The following is a 24,390-nucleotide window of genomic DNA, read 5'->3' as shown; positions in this document are numbered from 1 at the left end:
ACCCACCCAGAAATGACTCCCAGTATTCAAAATAAACATAAATGAGAACAATGTGAGGAAAATGTGTAGTTAGTTAAAACTTTGATTTTTCTAGTAATGTTATGAGTCATTAAAAAATAAATTTACACGATGTGAACAAACTCCTTTTATCATGAGGTTAACTACTGTAAGTATTTAAGCTCACCTTGTGTTACTTTGCAGTATATGTTCTTCATATGCAAACACTTGTACTGTAGGCTGAGATTTTCTAAGCCTAAAGAATAAAAAGTATAGTGAAATTAACAGTGAAGAACAAAGAACCCAGAACAGGGAGTCGAGATATCTAGATTTTAAATGAGCTCTGCCAATTGGGTAGTGTACGTGTGCGTATTGGGGCAGGTTGGGTGTGGGGGTGGGGAGAAAGAGAGTGGGGGAAGGGGCGGCAGCTGGAGGTGGTGAGCAATTCTCCTCTCAGGAACTGTTTCCCTGTCTGTAAAATGGAAGGGGTGTACTAATTGTAAAATGTTCTCCATCTCCAAAATTATAGAAGCCTAGCTTACATTCGCCACTTTACAGAAACTCAGGCGCTCTAGTTTTCTTCCTGATAGTTTGAATGTAACCTTTAATAGCCACTACAGTTTGGAAATAGTCTCTCTGAGAACTATAACCAGTAGGCAGCAGACTATCTACAATGAAAACTTGTTCTGTGTTGAAATCAAAGCATAGCATACACTTCTGGTAATCACTTATTTGTTGAACAAATAAGTACTGGCTGCACTCTTGAATTTTCCACAGATTCTGCCCTTTTAGTAATTTACAGTCTAGTTGAGGAGTTAAAAAGTGATCATAACAATAACAAAGACATTAATGAAATGTGATGAAGATCTGAAAGAGGAAAAAATCACACATCTGGTGCAGAGGCAGAGTGAAATCACAAATAGGTTGAAGAAAGGGTGATTTTTGAGTTGGGCCTGAACTATAGATAAGATTTTGACAGATAGTTGTTTGTTGGAAGGCTTCTGTTTCCTCATATGTTACATGGAGGTGGTAACTGTACTCAGCCTCTAGAGATGAAAGAATTATGTAAAATAATGCATGTTAGTCACTTCACACATTACAATGGCATGGTGTGAGCGTCTCATAAACGCTTTCCATTGTTATTAATGAGGAAAATGAATAAAACAAAAAGAATCAGTAAAGGAAAATTGGTATTTCTGATTGTGGTATTAAGGGTTGGTTTCCTAGAGACTGTTTTCAAAAAGATTTCTGAGGAGATGGCTGTCTAGGCATGCTCTTCCAAACCTGGTTGTTTGCACATAAAGTTGTAATCAGAACTTTTTCTTTTAATCTTTCTGCTAGCAGCAAAAAGGAAGAAGCAAATAACTTTTAATGACTGATTAGAATGTGAAAACAAGAAAGACACTGGGTAGATGGCCTAGAGGGAAAAAACTCGTGAGACAGTTGCTCTAATGCATGTTGTAGCTTCTTTTTGGCTGCCTGTTTACTGTGTGCTAGAATCTTTCTTCTGAATGTACCTTAGACAGGTGCAGCTGCAGCATCTGTATCTGTTTCTTAAAACACTTCGTATTACAAAGATATTTACCATAAAATTAGCTAGTTTTACAGGGCACTTATTGTGAGTTAGTGCTGTGATTAACATATGATAAAACTCTTTCAATCTCCAAAACAACTCTATAAGGTGAAAAATACATTGCCGATGTATAAGAAGCTGAGACTTAGGTCCCATATCTTGCCCAAAGTCACTTAGTCATTCAGCTTATCTTTAATGATCCATATTATGTGTCAGACACTGTTGTGGGACCTACAAATACATGACTGAATAAAACAGAAAAGAGGGGTGCCTGGGTGGTTCAGTTGGTTAAGTGGCTGACTTTGGCTCAGGTCATGAATTCAAGGTTCATGGGTTAAGACTCTCTCTCTCCTGCTCTGCTGTCAGCACAGAGCCCACTTTGGATCCTCTGTACCCTTCTTTCTCTGCCCCTCCCAGCTGGTTCTCTCTCTCTTTTAAAAATAAATAAACATTAAAAAACACATTAAAAACATAAAAAAAAAAAAACCCAGAAAGGTCTCTGCTATCTTGAAGCTCATATTCAAATGGAGGCAGACAATAATACAAAAAAATTATCAACAAGAAAATATAACCTAGTGAAAAGGGCTATGAAGAAATAAAATAGTGATGATAGTGAATAACTGGGGGTACACAGTGCTGGCTTCATGGGTGAATGGTTAGTGCACTCACACAAGGCCCTGGGCTTAGAGGGCCTTTGCTATTAATTTAATGCTCTACTATCACTGTCTTTTTAAAAAATAGATATATAGTTTTTTTTTAAGATTATGTATTTATCTCTCAGAGAGAGAGAGTGCATGCACATGCAAGAGCAAGGGAGGAGCAGAGAGAGGGGGAGAGAGAATATTTCATGAAGGGGTCCAAGCCATGAACTATGAGATCATAACCTGAGCTGAAACCAAGAGTTGAACACTTAACTCACTGAGCCACCCAGGCACACTATCTACTATCACTGTCTTAAAATGCTTAATAATTTGATCTTTGGATTTGTGTTTCATGAGGGAGATCTGATAAAAGACTAGTGCATCTGGGAAAGTAGAGGACATAAGGCAATATCCATGTCCTCCATTCTTTGTGGCACCATTCTCCTATAGCTTTTGTGATGTCCTGTGAGCATAGAAATCTGGTTGATCTATAATGTGTGGGAGTTTGGTGGGATTCAAAGCCAGTATAAGTATGAGGTAAACATGTTTTGTGTGTGTAAGCAGGGATGCTGATACTTTGAGAGGCTATACTTCCCTTGGACCAGATCTTGCTTCAAATAAAAAAAAGAAAGCAGTGGCATTCTAAGAAATACACTGACCAAAGAACCCTATCATATTCTTTCTTAGTCATCACTTCCCCGTGGGTACTATTAATGATGATGTAAAAGGAAAACAAAGACAGGGAAAAGTAGTTCCTCTTTCTTTCAGTTCTTCCTTACTCATCTGTAAGCCAAAGGTAGAAAGTGTTAGTAGAATATAGATGTATCAACAAGTGAAATAAAAAAAGTTGAGTTCGTTTTGTGCAATGTTTTCACAGTTAAGAATGAAATTCATATGCATGTATGTACTACACAATAGGAACTGTATAATTTTGATAATTCCACATGTGAGTTAATTGCTCTATTCATAGTTAAAGCTGGCATTGCACAATGTAAAGATGAATGGTAAAATTAATGTTAATAATTAAAAATTTTAAACTTTTCTTTGTGGAAAGTAATATTAAATAGCAAATAAATACCATGACAAGTTGAGCGAGAGTTCAGAAGAAAGAGCTTTATATTTTAACATCTTTTTTTTTAAGTTTATTTATTTTGACAATGAGAGAGAGAGAGAGAGAGAGAGAGAGAATGCATGAGCTGAAGAGAGGCAGAGAGGGGGAGAGACAGAATCCCAAGCAGGCTCCACACTGTCAACACAGAGCCCAACGTGGGGCTTGAACCCATGAACTATGAGATCTTTACCAGAGCTGAAATCAAGAGTCAGACACTCAACCAACTGATCCACCAAGGCTCCCCTGTATTTCAGCATCTTTTTTTATTTTTTAAATGTTTTTATTTATTTTTGAGACAGAGAGAAACAGAGCATGAGCAGGGGAGGGGCAGAGAGAAGGAGACACAGAATCTGAAACAGGCTCCAGGCTCAGAGCTGTCAGCACAGAGCCTGATGCGGGGCTCGAACTCACATACTGTGAGATCATGACCTGAGCTGAAGTCGGACGCTTAACCGACTGAGCCACCCAGGTGCCCCAAGTATTTTAGCATCTTTAACAGAATTTTTATATTGCTTTTCTAACAAGATGCTGTTCATTTTCATTTTGCATTGGGACATGCAAATCATGTAGCTGACCCTTGTGGGGGTGCTACCTCAGATGGGATGATCAGGAGAGGTCTCTCTGAGGAGAAAAATTTAAGTGGATATCTAAAAGTTCAAAAGGAGCCTACCATGGGAATATTTGGGGAAAGAGCATTACAGGTAGAGGAAATTAGCTACCGCAAAGTCTCTAAGGCAGGAGAGAATTCTTTGTGTTGAAGAAACAGAATGAAGGCCAGTATCACCACAATGTAGTAGTTACGACTTAGAGTAACAACTGATAATGTTAGGGGTGCATGGTTGGCTCAGTTGGTAGAGCATGAGACTCCTGATCTTGGAGGTTCTGAGTTCAAGCCCCATATTGGACATGGAGATAACTTAAAAAGTTTTTTCTTTTGTTTTTTAAAACCCACTGATTAAAGAGAAAGAAAGAAAGAAAGAAAGAAAGAAAGAAAGAAAGAAAGAAAGAAAGAAAGAAAAAAGTAAAAAGATAAGGCTGGAATCTGGAGAGGCCAGAGTGTGAAGTGTCCTAAAGTCTAGAAGAACTTACTCTATTTGTTACGTAGCCCTTGGAAGGTTTCAGGCAGGGGAATGCTATAAATGACATAGATTTTAAAAGATCACTCTTTCTGCAGTGTGGAAGTGAGAGTGGGCTCAGGGAGACCATCCTGAGTGATCTATATCTGAAGAATTCCTCACCCTTTCAGAAAAGAATTCATCATACTTTTGTTACAATTTCTATTATCGCACTTACGGATTTCCAAATTTGTTTTCTTGAACTAGACTGTAAGCTCCTGGTAGACCTGTCTGTGCTCCTCATAGACTCTACTTTCCACTATTGCTGGCATATAGCTTTACCACTAATTCTGTCTACAGGCATTTATTAAATATTAGTTGAGTAACTGAAATAGGATTTAAACTATACTATGGTAAACAGCTCTTCCCTTAGAGTTTTCTTCAACTTAAGATAATAAATTAGGTGAGCTATGATGTAAGGGGTTAGATAGCAGCTAGAAAAGAATCTAAATTAAATACAAAGATAATTTACAAATTTGGAAATTTTGGGGAAATGACTCAGTCCTCAAAGGAAATTTTAATTTTTATACTGCTTTTTCCTGAAACCGAGCAGAAAGCTACAGCTGTTACTGGTGCTAATGTTTTGGCCAGAAGTTCTAGCCTGATGGGTTGGAACTGAAGCTGGGTTAATACATATATTGATTGGTTTGCATGCTATGTAAATGTGGTGCTGAATTTGTTGTTGATGCTGTGAACTAAGGAGTTTTCACATAAAGGTCTGATTTTTCCTTATCTCTTGAGAAGTAACAAACATACAAACAAAAAGCTTGGCAGCATTGGGTCTGCATTCCAGCAGGCCAGAGCTGGTGATGGCCACTGTCTTTGTAAGAGGCCTGGTGTTTTCTATTTTATCAGTCCTTACTCTGCCTGCTCAGACTCATGTTAAGTGACCTGCCTGGCTATTGCTTGGTAGAATTTGTGTTTGTGACATCTCCTACTGAGACTTATGTAAGCTGGTGCTATTTTAATTTATTTTTTAATGTTTACTTACTTTTGAGAGAGAGAGAGAGAGACAGACAGACAGACAGACAGACAGACAGAGCATGAGTGAGGAAGGAGCAGAGAGAGAGGGAGACACAGAATCCAAAGCAGGCTCCAGGTTCTGAGCTGTCAGCACAGTTCCCTCCGCGGCCAATGGGAAGCTCGAACTCATGAACCCGGAGATCATGACTTGAGCTGAACTCATGGGGTTAACTGAGTGAGCCACCCAGGCACCCCTTAAATAAGATCTTTTGGGGTGCTTGCATGGCTCTGTCCGTTAAATACCTGACTCTGGATTTTGGATCAGATCATGATCTCATGGTGGTGAGATCCAGCGCCGTGTCAAGCTGGGCTCTATGTTGGGTGTGGAGCCTGCTTAAGATTGTCTCTCTCCCTGTACAGCTTCTGTGCTTATGTGTGTGCATGCTCTCTCTCTCTCTCTCTCTCTCTCACACACACACACAATAAAGAAATAAGATTCTTCTAAAAGGTCTTACATTATTTATATTTCTCTTTAGTTTTCTTGCTAAATTTGCTTGGCTTTAGTTGCCTTCCTTGCAGCGTTTATCAATCCAAGAAGCAAGGAAGCCAATCGAGAGCCACCCAGTCCCACCTGGGACTCCCAGGGCCAGAGGAAATGGTGCTCTGGTTTGTTAATATATAAATACTGAGGGGAGGACAGGCTCTCTGGAGGGCAGAGGAGAGCTTTGCCACTAATTTAGTCTACAGAAGGATACTCCCTATCTCTGCTCTCTTTACCTCCTAGCCTTGTGTCTGTTAAGACTCAGGGGTATGGAGGTTTAGGGACAGAATACCTTTTCAAACTATACACAATGATATATCACACAGGCCTTCATTTAAGGCCATTAGATGTATCTTGTTTGTCCCAGAGTGTGCTGCCTCCTCTGACCCTTGCTGCTGGATCTCTGCTGGCTAGGGTGACTGGGTGTGCGAATTTAGGATGTCAGTACTTCGGGCTGTGTCTTTACTGGGAAGGTGCCATTTAATCTATTACACTGTTTTGTACGAACCCGCATGTTTATTTAGAGAAATGTATGGGGCAGTCCACAAAAGATACTCTGTGGCGAAGCTAATAAAGGCTGTTGCTACAGAGCTATCTCAAGGCATGTGGAAGCACAATAGTCACAAGCAGAAACCACAATGGCTCAATGTTGATAGAATCCCGGGATTGGGAGGTGCTTTTTGAAGGCCAGGAAGGGGAGGGAAAAAAAAAAAAAAAGGCAGTGTGTGAGGATTTACTACACAGCAGGTCTTGGTGGAAATTCAGTTCTGGGAACACTTGGTACCAGGGTGCAGTTCATTTACTAGCGTGCACATGACTTAACAGAAACGCATTCAGGAGTCTCGGAGTAAATCGTTTCCATATTCCACGCGGGCTGGTAAACGGCCGACGGACTGCAGAAGAGCCCAGCTGCCCAGACAGTGGCCAAACCGGGGAGCCGGTTTAGCACGAACGACTGACTCCCTGGAGGGAGGGCGATCCGCGGGGGGCTGGGGAAGGGGGTCAAAGTCCAAGCCGGAGAGAGGACAATAAGCCTAAGGGTGGAAACAAAGCGGCCCCAGGGTGGCAGCTGACCGATTCCCGGCGCTGCGCTCGTGCTCCAAGCTCAGACTTTTAGCAAAGGCGCAGGGCGAGCACCCGCTGCTGCGTTCTCCCAGAAGAGCCTAGAAGGGCGCACGGACTCGTCGCCCTCGGGCGTGGGCAGCCCGCGGCCGGCATCCCTCCCCCGCGCGCCTCCCTGCCCAGCAGCGCCAGGCAGTGCCCGCCGAGGGCAGGGCGGGGCGCAGGCCGGGGGAGGGCGAGCTTGGGCCGCGCCGTGCGGCCGCCGCTGACGCAGTGCGGGGCCGGAGCCCTGAGCGCCCAGGCGGGCGTGGAGCGTTTTAGCCCGGCCGCCCGCAGGCCGCGTCCCCACCGGAGGGGGCAGGGCGCACTTACCGGCCGTCAGGAAGCCGCGGGCGGCCTGCTGGCTCCGCCGCCGCCGCCGCCGCCGCGCTCGCCTTTCAAGCGCGCCTCGTCCCCGCCCCAGATCCTGGGGGGTGAACGCGAGAGAAGGGGCGGGCGTCCGCCAGTCGCGAATCACCTCCTCCTCCTCCTGCCTCAGCGCCGCCGCCACCTTTCCATTCAGTCGCCCAACATGGCTGGAGCGCGGCGGAGGTGAGCCGGTCGCCCCCTGCCGCTCCAGTCTGCGAAGCCCGAGCGCCGCGGCTCCGGCGGTGCGTCGGCTCTGCGGTGCAGAGGCCCAGGGGCCCTGCTGTCGCCGGCCGCCAGCATGTGGGGCGCCCCGGACGAGAGCTCGGTGCGGGTGGCTGTCAGGTGAGGACCGACGCGGCGGCGGCGGGAGGGTTGCGGGTTGGCGGGCTGAGGGCGCGGCGAGGACGCGATCTCGTCCAGGGCAGCCGTGGCCGCGGTGCCGAGACCTGAGGGGGCGGTCTGGCGGGAGGCCGGCGTTTGGGTAAACTGAGGCTGCGTATCCCCGCCGGCAGGGCGCGCGCGGGGAGACCCTGCAGCCCCCGCGCCGGCGGCCTTTGCAGGTAGCGGGCGGCTGCGCGACGCCGGGTCCCCGGGGCGCCCAGACCGAGCGGGGGTGGAAGCCGTCGCCGCCCGCCCCCGCCGGTCCCGCACCAGGGGAACAACCGCCTCAGGTGGGGCCGCCTTGGGCGACTGCCTGGCCGGCGTCGCCCGGAGGAGCTGCCTCGGGGCTGGGCTGCGGTGTTCTTTTTATTATTTAGAGAATGTCTGTCCTACGTGTACGTGCAACTCCGGCCTTCTGAGGCTGGAGACAAAGCATCAGACTGACAGCGCTTCCGACGCAGGGTTCTAGATGCCCGAGCAGATGGAAGTCTCGTTAAGCATCACGGAGACACGCGTAGCACAAGCGTGTGGGTGTAGGAGACACATCTGGCTGGCCTGTTTGGCGTTGGAATGGGAATTCTCTGTAAGAATTACATTTCTTGGTGTCAGGCCTGTAGAGGGAAGAAAACTCTTCAGCAAGTGGAATACATGGGTGACTGGGTGTAACAGCCTGACGTTAGGCAGGGTGGATACAACACAGCGTTATACACGCCTGGGTGTGAGCTTTGAAATACCAGATACATCAAAATTGTATTTTGGTCAACGACAGATGCACGAGTATCGAATATAATTTAGACTGTTTTGATACATATCAAGAGGCAGAGCTCTGACAGTTGCTCACGGAAAATTGCAACATCATCACTGAAATATTAATGAAGCATTCATGGTAGAATAAGTGCGTCGCTTTCACAGCTCTCTGATGGTCTACTGTGAATCCACTTCTCTTTATACTTTGAGGGATTATAAAAATTTTTAAACTTTGAGGGATTAAAAAAATTTTCCTCGGAAAATTATTGAAACAAAATCTGCCATTCATGGAGCCTTTCTGGAAAGTTATTTTAAAAATGCTGTCATGTCAGCATTATTATTTTAGTGGCAAATCTTGGTTAGGCATAGAAATGGCAGCTTTATACACTTTGTGTCTTTAATCAATTTACAGAGTAACATGTATTTTATTTTATTTTATTTTATTTTATTTTATTTTATTTTATTTTAAGTTATCTCTACACCCAACATGGGGCTCAGACTCATGACCCCGTAGATCAAGTGTCATGCTCTTCCAACTGAGCCAGCCAGGAGCCTGAGAATAACATGAATTTTAAAGATTTTTTTTTTTTTCTCTTACAGATCAGGAAATGATCACCCATGGAGGTGACAGTTTTATGACTGTTTAGAATCACCTGTTTTAAAGCTTTTGGAGTTTTAATTTGACATTTTTGGTTATTCTGGTTAATTTGACATTTTGGTTATTTGACTACTTATTCAATTGTTGGATTAGTTTATTTCTCCTAAATACTGCTGCTACCTCTCTTTTGGCCTTTTAATACTCATTAATGACTGTACCATAGCAGAAACCCAATAAAAGGCAGTTTTGTTAGCAGAGCTGGTCGAAGAGGTGAAGAAGGAGCATAAAATAGTAATGAAAACAGAAAATTAGGGTGTAAGAGAAACCATTTTTAGAGATTTAAGGTTTTTGTCTGAATTCTCTAAAATATCATAGGGCGGGTTATTTGCCATGCTATTAAATCTGCCGCTTGCACTGGAGGTGAGCAGTCACGGGTGACCCTAAAATACAGTTGACAGATGAATAATTTATATTTGATTTTGGTATGTATGTTTGCACCTTTTAAGTGGTAAGCATGGGTCTGTTTGGGAAAGGTTTATAAAAATGTTAACAACTTGGTAAGCTGCATTGTGAAGGTCCTTTTTTTCTTTTTTCCATTAAAAACACTGAATAGATCCACTCTCTAAACTTATTTTGCATAGGGTAAAAATAACTTATGTTTTTATAGCACTTTGGTATTTATAAAGTGCTTGGGACATATATTTTCATTTACAGCAAATATTTGTTGAATGCATATCCTTATCTCTGATTATCCTGATTCTGAGCTAAAAATAGGAATAATTCTTGGACACATACCATGTGCTAGGGTCAGTGCTGTTAAGATGTTTTATATCATGTAAAATTTCATTTATTTGCCATAACAGTCTTTGATTTAGGTTCTGTTATTATGACCATTTTACAGATGAGACACAGAAAGATTAAGAAACCTGCTTAAACTAGTAGCTACTGATGGAACCAGCATTCCAAGCCAGACAGCTTGTCTCTACAGCCCAAATTCTTAGCCATTAAACCCATATAGGTGAAAGGCAAGAACATACTTCACAAAGCTTTATTTAGCTTGAGGTCGGTTGCCTTTTTTGGGTTCTAGTTCAATTACAAATGAGTGGCTTTGACAAGTTATGCATACCTTGATATTGCTGGAAAAGATAAAACTCAGAAAGAGAGGACCTGAACTTAGTTAAAATATTTCCCCAGATTGTCTTTAATCTTTCCAGTGTCCTCCAATCCTACCCTAGTTTGTGACAGACTTCAGCAGCAGGATAAGTAAATCAACACACAGACAAAAATCAACAGACATTTGACCTGCTTTTCCTCTTCAATGAATAATGTAATAACAGGTATAGGAGACTGACTCTACTGTGAAATGCAGAAAGTGTCCTAGAGGTTCTTGTGTTTTGTTAGAGGAAGAGACTTATCAGTATGTTAAAGCTGATGACTGTATTTTAAGATTTCTCATAGTAAGTGCAAGGGTCCTATAAAAATTTGGGGAAAGGAAATGCAAAAGAAAGTTTCTTATTTAGGGAGAATATTTTTTATTCAATTTCTGAAAATGGCTTTTACCTTCTGAGGTATTTTGCAGGGTATCTTTCATTGTGGTGGATATAGATTCAGATAACAGCCCTACTATTCAACCCATGTAGCTTTTGAGCACTTGAATCATGAGTAATGCTAGTCAGGAACTATATTTATCATTTTCTTAAAATTAAAGAAAAAAATTATCTGAGAGAGAGCGCATGTGGGCATGCACATGCAATCGGGGGAGGGGCAGAGAGAGGAAAGAGAGAATCCAGAGCAGGCTCTGCATTGCCAGTCTGGAGCCTGATGTGGAATTCGAACTCACAAACCAGGAGATCATAACCTGAGCCGAAGTCGGATGCTTAAACCAACTGAGACACCCAAGGCACCCCATTTTTAAACTTAAAAAAATTGGTCCTTGATTTAGTTTTTGGGTAACTTTTGAATATTCTTTTTTTTTAATGTTTTAATTTATTTTTGAGAGAGAAAGACAGGTGTGAACAAGGGAGGGGAGAGAAAGAGGGAGACACAGAATCCAAAGCAGGCTCCACAGAATCTGAGCTGTTGGCTCTGAGCTGTCAGCACAGAGCCTGATATGGGGCTTGAACCCATGAATTGTGAGATCATGACCTGAACTTAAGTGAGATGCCCAACTGACTGAGCCATCCAGGCCCCCCTTGAATATTCTTGAAACAACTTGGTTATATGGATCTATTTTTTTAACTTTAAGTTTGTATAATTTAAATACTTACAAAATATTTCTGGTAAAAATTTAGTGTCATAATGACATATGGTATAATATATACACTGGATTTAAAAGATTTAGTAAGAAAAAATGAATGCAAATATGTCAATAATCTTTGATTACATATTAAAATTATATTTTGATATATTGAGTTTTAAAAATTCATTAATTTTAAAATTAATTTAATTTTAAAATTAATTAATTTATTAAAATTTAATTAATTTATAAAATTATTTATTAATCTGTCAGCACAGAGCTCTATATGGGGCTTGAACTCACCAACCGTGAGACCATGACCTGAGCCAAGATCAAGAGTCCAATGCTTAACCAACTGAGCTGCCCAGGTGCCCCAATATATTGAGTTAAATAAAATATTATTAAAATTAATTTCACCCTGGGGTGCCTGGTGGCTCAGTTGGTTAAGTGTTCGAGTTCGGCTCAGGTTCTGATCATGTAGTTTGTGAGTTTGAGCCCAATTGGGCTCTCTGCCGTTAGCACAGTGCTTGCTTTGGATCCTCTGTTCCCATCTCTCTCCACCCCCTGCCCCTCAAAAATAAATAGACATTAAAAAAAAAGAATTAATTTTATTTATTTATTTTTCCTTTTAAAAAATGTGGCTCCTAGAAAATTTAAAATTAAATAAATGTTGTGCTCGCTTTAGCAGCACATATACTAAAATTAAGTAAATGTTGCTCATATTAAATTTCTATTGGAGCCGTGACTGAGTGACGCAGTTGGTTAAGCATCTGACTTTGGCTCAGATCATGATCTCACAGTTCAAATGTTTGAGCCCTGCATTGGGCTCTGTGCTGACAGCTCAGAGCCTGGAGCCTGCTTCAGATTCTGTGTCTCCCTTTCTCTCTCCCCCTCCCCCGCTCAGGCTCTGTCTCTCTCTCTCTCTCTCAAAAATAAATAAACACTAAACCATTAAAAAATATTTCTATTGAATAGTACTGCTCTATAATTTAAAAAATGTGAAAGAAGTACAGAATAAAACTACGGTACATCAATATATAGAAATAAATCATAACCACCCCATCATAGACTAACCACACCCTTAGATCAAGAAATTCCATAATAACTAAGGTGTCTTTTTTAGATAGACACACACACATACACACACACACAAGACTTGATTTAAAGGTAACATTACCGCCCCCCCCCCCTCCCCCGCCAGGGTACATAGGTGTGGAAAGATACTGATTATGGACTCAGTATGGTAGCCGAAGTCTTAGAAATGTGGTAAATTAAATGGATGGCTTAGGTAGATGTCATCAACAAAAATGAGCAACAAAGTGTAATATATATTCTATTCTTAATATCTAAGTATACTGATTTGAATCAGTTAAGTCAAAATAAGATCAATTAAACATTTTGAATTCTAAATTTAAGACATTATCAGATGATGTGCCTTTTTCCCTTCCCTGTCTATGAATGCTGATTTAGCAGATTTGAAACTTTTTTCCTTTTCAAGAACTTTAGTTTGCAAAATATGTCAAGGGTTGGACAAAAATAGAGATACAGAGAAGACCATTGTGTTTTTGTGTCATTGTCTCTATGGTTGTGAGTTAAAATGTCTTTGTTTGGCTTTGGCAGAGAGCTGTACCTATTCTTGACAGTCAGTTTGGATTAGTTTGTAATGTACTCTAATTGGGTTTCAATTTGCTGTGTTTTTACCTTACTAAAGCAATTTTAAGAAGTGGCATTACTCAGCAGGCTTATGATTGGTTGGTTGCACAGTTAAAAGCTCAGTTTTAGGTCTGTGACTGGCACTGATTTCCAATGTGACCTCTCTGCACTTTTCTTTTTCCACATGCTGAGGTGGCAATGTAAAGGTATTAAGAATTCTAAGAACTTTGCACATGCAGTGTATTAAATATGTGATTTTGTTGTTGTTGGTTAAACTGTTGGCTCTATATTGACAGGAAGGAAGTATTTTAACATTTCAAACTTGACTTTCCTAATAATATGTTTACTTTGGGTACTCTTTGTTATTGAACAGAAAACATTAAGTCTTTTGTGGTCACTTTTTCCCATTCTGGTTATAATGAAAATGTACAATATTTTACTTAATCTACATTAAAACTCTATCATGTAATCTGTACAGATACCCTTTTCCCTGTTTTACAGATGAAAAAATGAGATGAAAAAAGGCACTGGGTGACCTTTTCAAGGTTTCTTAGCTATTAAATATTTTTGTTTGTTTTAATTGAGAAATAATTGACACACATATTAGTTTCAGGTATACAGCATAATGATTAGGGGCACCTGGGTGGCTCAGTTGGTTAAGCATCTGACTCTTTGTTTTGGCTCAGGTCATAATCTCACAGTTTGGTTCGTGAGTTTGAACCTCACATCTGGCTCCTTGCTGACAGTGGGAAGCCTGCTTGGGATTCTCTGTCCCTCTATCTCCCTTCCCCTGCTTGCTCTTTCTGTCTCCCTCAAAATACATAAATAAATTTAAAAAATTAAAAAAACGCATAATGATTCAATATCATTGCAATCACATTGCAAAGTGGTCAGCACTATACGTCTAGTTAAAGTCTCATTTCTTTTTTTTTTAATTTTTTAATGTTTTATTTATTTTTGAGACAGAGAGAGACAGAGCATGAGCAGGGGAGGGACAGAAAGAGAGGGAGACACAGAATCCAAAGCAGGCTCCAGGCTCCGAGCGGTCAGCACAGAGCCCGACACGGGGCTCGAACTCATGAACTGCAAGATCATGACCTGAGCCGAAGTCGGATGCTTTACCGACTGAGCCACTCAGGCGCCCCTAAAGTCTCTTATTTCTGTTCTTAAACGTTTTTCCAAATGTTTTCAAAACATTTCATTTACTAATTTCAAGGTAATAAAGATCTTTCAAGCTGAAATGCTTATATACATGTGAGGTAAATTATTCCAAATAACTTAATATTTAGAAAATATAGAAGTAGATAAATGAGGCTTTTAGAAATATTTATTTTATCGAAATAGATGATTTTCTGGTGTTTGATCATTTGTTTATTACTTTCTTCATGTAACAAGTGTTTATTAAGTGCCTACTATGTGTTGGGCACTTTTTTTTTTTAGATCTTATTTTTAAGTAATCTCTACACCCAATGTGGGCCTTGAATTTACAACACTGAGATCAAGAGTTGCTTGCCCCACCACCTGAGCCTGGCAGGTGCCCCGTGCTGAATACTTTTCTAATTCGGGGGATATGCAGCCCATATGACATACTTGGTCCCTGATTTTACATCCCTAACAGTACAAGTCTCTTTAAAAGCACAAAATATGTTGGAACTAACACAAAATGTAATCAACAGTGTGAACTAGAAAGAAAGACAATTGTTGCAGCTTAGTTTTTATTTCTCCTTTATTTTTTATTTTTATTTTTTAAGGATTTTATTTTTTTAAAGTAATCTCTACACCCAATGTGGGGCTTGAACTTACAACCCCAAGATCAATAGTCACATGCTCTACCAACTGAGCCAGCTGGGAGCCCCTCTACTTTATTTTTTTAATAGCATTTTTTAGTTACTGCATTCATTAAAAACAGTGATTTAAAAAATGAAAGGTGTGCCCTGATTCCAAAGGTATTTCATATGAAAGGTGAACTTCAAAGCCTATGCATTAGGGAGATTTTATTTATATCATGTCCTACTTGATAAAATATGCATGCCCCACTTTGTATGTGTCTTTGTATGTCTTTGTAGTTGGATTAGGAAGTAAGGGAAATGAAAGAAAGGAGACCAAAGAGCTAGTAGATGATGTAAGTTGAAAGTCAGTGAAATTATTTTATTTACAAATATGAGTTGATATTATTTCTTCAGATAGGGTTTATTCAATTTATGAAGTATGGTAGACCTGTTTGTTGTTTGGAACTCCATGAAAGTTCAAGTTTCATGTCTAATTATTGCTACCCTTTGAGCTCATACCATCATACCTGCTAATTGGTTAATATTTTGATGCATAATTATGGGGTAGAGAATGATGCACTAGAAATTCCAGTTTCGTGAAACCATGAAAGCAGAAATTATCTTGGCAGTTAATTTCATAATCTTCCCAATCTTCCAATTCTCATCAATTTCTCTTCAAAGATGTGAACTTGGAATATGCATTATAATGGATGTTTTCCCCCAAGATATGTTACAACCCACTTGTGTGACTCTGATTTACAAATGGTTATTTTTTGTCAACATTAGACATGACCTTCATCTCAGCTTCAGATTAGGAAGGAAAACACAAAAATGAAAAGGGATGTCAGATAATAGAAAGTATTTGTATATGATATATCATTAGAATAAGTTTATTCAAAATGAAACAAATATGTTTGTTATTTTCAACACTTCTCTCTGGGAAGCGGATTTGTGAATTCTGTCTTTCAGCTTGGTTTCCCAGTGGATTAACTATTAATCTTCTCAGAGTGTTAAAATAGTTTTCCTGTAGCTCAAGCTTTATTTGAAGTAAATGACAGCCAAGCCAAAGAGACAATTGTTGTGACACTGTATGGTCATCATGAGATCCTTCTGAATGTTTAAGAATTGTATTTGAAGTTCCTTTATCCTTTGTTTTTTGAAATTATTAGACATTTATATATGGAAGATAATTTGTAGTATGTCCATGATTATTGAAAAAAATAGATTTTAAAATTGAAAGGGCGTAAAAGGACTAGCTGGTTGAGGCCCCTTCTTTACAATGGTTTAGACAATAGAGGCCCAGAGAAGTTGAGAAAATTGCGTAAGGTACCACAGCCTCTCAACTGTTCTGTTTATTAGTTTTGTAGATTTTCTAGATCTTTATGTTTTTGTGGCAGACATGTTAGAAATAGATTAAGTTTATATCTTAAAAACTACAGTTTTAATCCCTTAAGTACTCCTTATAAAAGTTCACTTGACATTTAGATGAGTTCCCCCATTCTTAGTGCCCATTATTTTTGCTTTATGATGGCCTCAATTCTAGAAAACTAGAACAAGTGTTTCTAAAAAGGACCTGTGAAAGGCAGAAACAGAGGGACTCCTGGAATAGAAATTCTGGTCTATATTTTGGGGTTCCTGGCATATTCACATGTGAAGAAATGCCAGAACTGGGTTATTAAAATAATATGGACTGTCTTCAACATTCATAGGTAGCACATTAGTGCTTTAACTACAACCACCAAAGGATAAGTGTGTCTAGTCTAATTTGGAAATAATGTTCAACATGGAAATAGGAGGATTTTGTGAATGCTAGGCACATAGCCTTCTCCCCCTTCCCTTCCCTTGGTTCTTAAAACTTTTTTTTCTTTTTACTCCAACATACTTAAGGATTATAGCACATTGCAGTAATAATGGCAGACTCATATGAGCAAGATGGTTGGAGGGTGGCATAGGGTAGAGGTAGGGTTGGATCATGCGGGGGGGGGGGGGTGAGATGTATTTATTGGAACCTGGAAGTGGAAATGGAACTAGAAATCTGAGTGGTTCAAAAAGACCCCCTTTTGAGTATTACTTCACTTGATAGGTGGTTCTCAAGCTTTTAAGTAATATCTCATCCCTTCCCCTCTTTATTTTAGAAGGAAATAAAGAATACAAAACATTTGGACCATAATGGAGGCCTATCATTCAACAGATGTCTTAAGTCCCACCTCTACATGAAATCTTTCTACACTCCCATGCATAGAAATTTCTGCCTTTTTTTTTTTTTAATGTTTATTTATTTATTTTGAGACTCAGAGAGAGAGAGCATGAGTTGGGTAGAGTCAGAGGGAGAGGGAGAGAATCCCAAGCAGGCTACACTCTGTCAATACAGACCCTGATGTAGGGCTCCATCTCATAAACCGTGAGATTGTGACCTGAGCCAAAATCAAGAGTCAGATGCTCAACTGACCCACCCAGGTGCCCTGGCCATAAATCCTCTTTATATGAGTCTTCTCTCTTTCCCTCTAAAATTGCCATGAGAGAGATATACACCATGTAATTTTCACTGTTGAGCATTGAAATGTTCCCCAAACTCACAGGATATTTAATGCTTTTTAAAAGAAAGTGCTAATGTATTGATAGTATCATTATAATGGAACATTTGAAGGACATTGCGGTTATTGTAATGAAACAAACAGATATCTACATTTCTAGATTGGAGTGAAGGTCTTTCAGGATTTAACCCCACGGTCAGGCTACTTAGGTGACTATTCACCCTTGTCAGTGTCTTCAGTAAGAGCAGGGAACTAAGGAAATTGTTCACACTTGATTGTGCCCCACCATGAGCCCAAGCAGGGGCTAAATCAAGGACAGCTCAAGGTTTAGTCCCTACTCTTTGGATCTCTTAGTATGTAGTAAAATATTAGTTTTTGAGATTGAATTTGACATTATTCTCAACTTCGAGGAGCTGTGTCTGTCACTTAGCATTATGATATTGTACTTTTCTGAATATGATGAAGGACATATTTTGTCACAGTAGTTATTTGTATTCTTTTACACAGTTACATAGTCATTTTGGAGTTGTTTTAAATGAGAGACTTTCAGCAAGCAGGAACAATAAACCTTGGAGAGGGTCAAGCTGTAGTTAATAATTAGGATGTGGTATGTAGATCACATGGTGTAATGAGGCATAGGCCATCTCTACTCTCAATTGTATTCTTTCTAATCTTATTTACTTTTTAGATCAAAATTCATTTTTTTATTACATAATTATTAAATGTCCACTGTATACTGGAATCATGTAAGTTGGAGACAAGGTAATATAATAGAATGAACATGGGTGGTTAGGAAGTGTTTTGGTCTGGACCCTAACCAGGGACAAATTTGGCTTTTAGTCAGTAGTTATGTACCTATCTAAGTGGACTTGAAAAAGGATCAAAAGAGCCAGTCATGTGAAAGCATTTGGAAAATGGTTTTTACACAACAGAGGCAGGAATATTATTAGAGATGAGTCTGATATAGCCAATGATGGGCATGTTGGTTATATTCTAAACTCTAGCAATTGGATTAGTCATTCCCTAATGTGTAAAGTGCTTTATATGTGTTTGTATCTGTTCTTTTGTTTTTTGAGTGTGTCTGTGACTTGCACCACTATGAATGGTCCAAAAATGTATATAAATACTTGCAAAATCCTTTCCTTGTCCAATCTTCTAGTTTCATTTTGTTTTCAATATGTGCATCACATACCATCCTTCTCTGTCTTACCAAATTCCTTCTTTTATAGTTTAGTAAAATCCACCATTTTTATTCTTTCTTTTCTCTTCCCACACAGACTTTCAGTTGGTATGGTTTTGAGTATTTTGTAGTTACTGCTGAGATTGACAATAGTATTGAGTTACATTTTCCACTAGTTATTTAACCTAATATAAGAGGATGATGACTAAATTGGTTAATAAAAATGTGAATTTTCATTTTGAAATGGCTTGCACTAGATTTTTGAAAATGTTATTAATGTTTTCCTTGCTTCCTCGTATGAATGTAGGCAACAGTGCACTAAACCAGACTATGGGTTAAAGGGTGCTAAAAAGGGTAAACTAAGTAAAAAGACCAGAAATAATAATAACACAAAATTTAAAAAATTTACATTTTCTCTTAAATTTTGGCACCTAGAGCTAATGGGGTAATGTGCTTGCAGTATTCATTGATAGAGGTATATGAAGACTTAGCTAAAAACATTTTAAAGAATACTGTTACATAGAAGCAGGAAATAGATCTTGCAAGCCTAGTCTAGTGATCTTAAAATCAGCTTTTCATTTCATAAGTTATGTTTATTTGACTTTTCTCCATTATTGTTTTCTTCTTTTGTTTTAAAGTTTATTTATTTATTTTTTTTACTAACCTCTACACCCAATGTGGGACTCAAATTTATAACCCAGAAATCAAGAGTCACATGTTCCTCCGACTGAGCCAGCCAGGTGCCCAATTTTTTTCTGTTATTGAAATAATATAATCACATTAGAAAAACCATCTAGGAAAAGATGAAAAAAAAAATCAATCACAGTTCACCACCCTGATCTAATTACTGTCAATCAGCATTTTGGTATATTTCTTTTTAGTCTGTTTCTGTGGATATACTTTTATAGCCTGATGTTTACCATTTTAGAGTATAGCATAAGAATTTTTACATGTCCTTATATCAAAGAAGGGCATTTTGAGTAACATGTTTAAGTATCATCTACTGTATTTTAGTGTTTAATATATATTAAATTCCATATATAAAACAGTAATTTAATTGACAGGCTTTTGTTGTCTAATAAGGATGTTAATTTCATTTTTTCTAAGAGTTGGCTCTGCTTTATGATTCCTGGTAATGTTTTCATTTCTACTGATAAGCATAGACTGTACAAATGACCATTTTCTGGAATTGAAGGGGAAGAGTAGTGCTGCCCATCCAAAACATATGGTTAAATGTTGTGGCATTGAGGATGCTTTTTAGGAAAAGATATCTTGATTTATAACTTTAATTTTTCAGCTATATCTACAGCAAGATATAATGTATTAGGGTAATACAGATATTCATTGAACACATTGGTCTAAGCCACTGATGGTTAATCAAACACAGGTCCATAACCATTCCATGTTTCTTGAAAAGTAGTGCATTTCTAAAGTACTTATTTTGCTTTTGTTCACCTCAGTTTAACACAAAACACTTGCTTGAGCAGCCTGTTGGTCACCTAGTCTGCATCTGTCCTGCTCTAAAATGGAACTTGTCAACTGCTGATTAAACATGAGATTACAGATTTCATTCCTGGTTATTTGGCCTGCCATTTAAGGTTCTTTAATCCAAATGTGACATCTGTGACATTTTCAAGTATCAGTTTAGGCAATACAATATGATACTTTTGAATTTTAGTTTGCCAACTTGCCCTTAGATTGGCAACAAATTCCATCTGTCCTTGATTATATTCTTATCTTTAGTTGCTTAAGTGTAATTGGACCTTCTGTTACCTTTGTAGCAGATTCAATTCTTGTCTCTGAGTATAGGGTTTCTTTAGTCATCTTTGGTTCTTAATTTTGTATTAACTTGGTATAGCCAGTCATAATTTTATTTATCTTCTGTATATGTTCTATGAGTGCAGCTTTTCCACATAGAGTAAGTCAGAGACTTCTGATGATTTTGCACTTTTAAATTTGAGTACATTTTGACATCAATTCTGTTGTCTCATTTTATGTTTCAACAGTAGGGTTCTACCTCATTCTATTTAAAAATAGACATAAAGAAATGATGTGTTTTTGAGTACTGTGGGTATTGGTGATCTGTAAGTTCAGTTGACTTCAGTATAATGCTAATAAGGCCAAGATTATGAGTTTTATCCCTGGATGGACTTGTGTGCTTTGCTGCTTTTTTTTTTTTTTTTAAATTTTTTTTTTCAACGTTTATTTATTTTTGGGACAGAGAGAGACAGAGCATGAACAGGGGAGGGGCAGAGAGAGAGGGAGACAGAATCGGAAACAGGCTCCAGGCTCTGAGCCATCAGCCCAGAGCCCGACGCGGGGCTCGAACTCACTGACCGCGAGATGGTGACCTGGCTGAAGTCGGACGCTTAACCGACTGTGCCACCCAGGCGCCCCGCTTTGCTGCTTTTTAATGTAAACTTTACTATGATAACAAATACTGCTGTTCAGAAGCAGGAACTGGTGAGCATGAATCAGTACAAATCGGTTAACACTGATGAGAATTATTTAACCATGTTCCAGAATTTTCATCCCCATTATTAGGTCATTATGAGTGAAAATATTTTTATATTTTCAAATAAATATAGGAGCTCAATAAATATTGTTATAGTCAAAGTCTACACAGGCTTAATAAGAGAAAATAGCACTTACATGTTTGCTGTGAAAATTAAATAAGAACATGTATATAAAACCCTTATACTACTGGCACTTAGTAAATAAATGTTTTATAAAGAGTAGACACTACTGTTATTTTCGTTATAATTATTTTCTCTGCTTAGTACCTCTGAGTTTCTGGGTCAGTCCTAAATAAAGCCACAAGTAAATCAGAGCAGTGTTGTTTGCCCCACCTTAGTCTGAAATTTGTTTTGCTGCTCCAATCTTATATGCTGTGCTTTTAGGGTCATAGCTTTCCCTGTAACCTATTTTATTTGTCCAGACCTGACTTCTGTCTTGGTTTCCTGATTTGTATCCCTTTTCCTATATCTTGAATCCAAATTTGCTTAAGTGAAATTATTGAAAGCCTTCTTGTCCTCTTTTTTTCAAGTGAAGTTTCCTTTAACTCAGGTGGGCTTACTTGATTCTACTTGCATATACACGCTGACACTGATCAAGCCTGGGTTACTTCTGGCCCTTAACTTCACTTTCATGTCATCCAGGCTGGTTGTCCAATTTTCTCTCTTACCCCATGCCAGCCTGGTGCCCAGGTATTTTTTGAGACAGACTTCACTTGAGATCAAGAAGCTGTGATTTTATCATGGAATTGACATGAAACACACACACACACACACACACACACACACAGACACTCCTCAAAACATAAAATCCACTGAGGAGTTGATGAATCTGGCTAATGTGGTATAAAATATATTAATGTTAATAGACAAAATAGATATTTATTTTTTTGTGATTAAAATTTTTTTTTAATGTTTATTTTTGAGGCAGAGAGAGAGAGAGAGAGAGAGAGACAGAGCACGAGTAGGGGAGGGGCAGAGAGAGAGGGAGACACAGATTCCGAAGCAGGCTCCAGGCTCTGAGGTGTCAGCACAAAGCCCGATGCAGGGCTTGAACTCACCAACGGTGAGATCATGACCTGAGCCTAAGTCGGTTGCGCAGCCGACTGAGTGACCCACGTACCCCAGATATTTATTTCTTAACATCAGCTAATGAAAATATTGTCAACCTGTCTGTATGACATTTTGGTTAAAAAACTTATATGAATTTGTCAAATATATGAAATTTTGAGTCCTCATCTGTGGCTTTATTGTCATTTTGTAGTGGAAAATTTTGTTCACCCCTAAACTGTACCTACCTATGCATTAATATGAAAATGGTTCTGTTCTATTGCTGTGGCCATATAATATATGCATATGACAGCTTAGCATCTCAATTTTTGTTTGTTTATTTATTTGCAGAGAGAGAGAATGAGCAGGGAGGAGTGGAGAGAGAGGGAGAGAATCCCAAGCAGGCTCCATGCTGTCAGCGTGGAGCCTGATGTGGGGCTCAAACTTACGAACTGTGAGACCATGACCTGAGCTGAAGTCTGACACTTAACCAGCTGAGCCATCCAGGTGCCCCAGCATCTCAATTCTGATGAAGCAGCCCATAGACTGTGTGTTGGGCTAGGCCAGATCAATGGTATACACTGTAATTGCTTAGTACAGGACTGGCATATCTAGGTCAATTGGCCAGTGCTGTTTCTCACAGCAGCTTCACTGAAGTGAGATGGGATGGGAAGAAGAATGTGTGAAAGGGATCAAGGGAACTGTTTCTTGAAATCAGGTAGCCATTGTGGTTCTCAGTAGCCCTGCACTCTCAATTAAAAGCATCATGGTTCTTTTAATGGTTCTTTTAACCAGTGCCCTGTCTTATCCCAATATCCGTCAAGGATCTGCCAAAAACCACTTGATATCTCTTTTTCTAGCTTCATATTCCTTATTAATTTTGTCTTTTCCCTTCACTCCAAGCCTGCCTTAATTTTATTTTCCTTTGGGGCATGGCTTATTAAAAACAGCATGGATTTTAGCGTCACAAAGATTTGAGTTCTAAATTTTAGGACAGCCACCTAAGCTTTATGAATCTTGGTTTTCTCATCTATAAAATGGAGTTAATACCTACCTTATAGGTTGTTAAGATTATATGAGTGTTATTATTTTTTTATATTATTTTTTTTAAATGTTTATTATTTTGAGAGAGAGAGGTAGAGCACAAGCAGGGGGAGGGGCAGAGAGAGAAGGAGACACAGAATCCAAAGCAGGCTCTAGGCTCTGAGCTGTAAACACAGAGCCCGATGCTGGGCTCAAACCCACAGACTGCAAGACCATGACCTGAGCTGAAGTTGGATGCTTAACCAATAGCCACCCAGGCACCCCAAGATTGTATGAATGTTATAAATACCTTGCATTTAGAAGTGTTTAGGAGATGTTAGATTCTCTTTTCTCTTATAGTTTTCCCTTTCTCCTTCTTCCTCCTCTTCCTACCACCTCTGTTTTTCTCTCTCCATCTATCCCCATCTCTATAAATTTCTGTTTTCCTCTTCTAGGTAGGACTTGTAGTGACTAACCACAGTTTCTTTTCTAATCACCTCAAGACAGGTATAATTTCATTGGTGAGCTCTTGTTTATAAAACTCCACCTTCATCTTGGTTTCTTTATCTATGAAATAGAGATAATAAGAGTACTAATCTCATAGGGTTGGTATGGGAATAAATTGGCATGTTTATAAAGTACTCAGAATAATGCTTGGCATATAGCAGGTCTCAGTAAGTGTTAGTTGTAGTCATTAACTTGCAAAAATTTATTTCTTGAACAGTGATGTTTTCAAGTCATTTATTATGTGTGTCTCTAAAGATAAAGAGAAGAGGTGATGGGGGATAGATATAGGGAGATGTTGTAACTTCCAATTATAAGATAAATAAGGTCTGGGGATCTAATGTATAACATAGTGACTGTAGTTGATAAAACTATATTGTATAGTTGAAATTTGCTAAGAGTAGAACTTGAAAGTTCTCATCAGGGGGAAAAAAAAAAGCAAATATGTGTGGTGATGAATGTGTCAATTAACTTGATGGGGGAATCCTTTGAAGTGTACACATACATCAAATCATCACAATGTACACTTTATATATCTTACACTTTTACTTGTCAGTTGTATCCTAGTAAAGCTGAATAAAAAGGATGATAATAGTGTGTTTATATTAGATGATATTGACCTTGATATTACCAGTAGAAGTTATCAGCATTGTTTTTACATGATAAAATGGATGTCTTAATTTGTTTTTATGAAACGTTGAGTTGTGAAAGTCAAGGCTGAGATAATTATGCTTTCTTGACGAGGTTGAATAAAATATTTTTAGAAAATCTTTGTCCTTTGTTGGTATGTA

At 39.1% G+C, this 24,390-nt stretch overlaps 1 protein-coding gene across 13 annotated transcripts in view; it reads left to right on the top strand.

Annotated features, from left to right (window-relative positions):
• The first annotated feature begins 7,020 nt into the window (after positions 1-7,020).
• Positions 7,021-24,390, top strand: part of KIF21A (kinesin family member 21A) — a 148,760-nt gene continuing 131,390 nt past the window's right edge. For 4 of the 13 annotated variants that reach the window (XM_027035894.2, XM_053226121.1, XM_027035892.2 and 1 more), the window contains exon 1: positions 7,021-7,753. In XM_027035894.2, the coding sequence (XP_026891695.1) occupies positions 7,710-7,753 (44 nt within the window). In that variant the 5' untranslated portion in view covers positions 7,021-7,709. The remainder of the gene's footprint in view (positions 7,754-24,390) is intronic. The other 9 variants (XM_053226122.1, XM_027035901.2, XM_027035897.2 and 6 more) reach the window with 4 other exon arrangements.

The sequence above is a fragment of the Acinonyx jubatus genome, chromosome B4 (assembly GCF_027475565.1).
Source record: "Acinonyx jubatus isolate Ajub_Pintada_27869175 chromosome B4, VMU_Ajub_asm_v1.0, whole genome shotgun sequence".
NCBI lineage: Eukaryota > Metazoa > Chordata > Mammalia > Carnivora > Felidae > Acinonyx > Acinonyx jubatus.
Note: the sequence above shows the minus strand (reverse complement) of the source record. Positions and strands in the feature narration are given on the sequence as shown.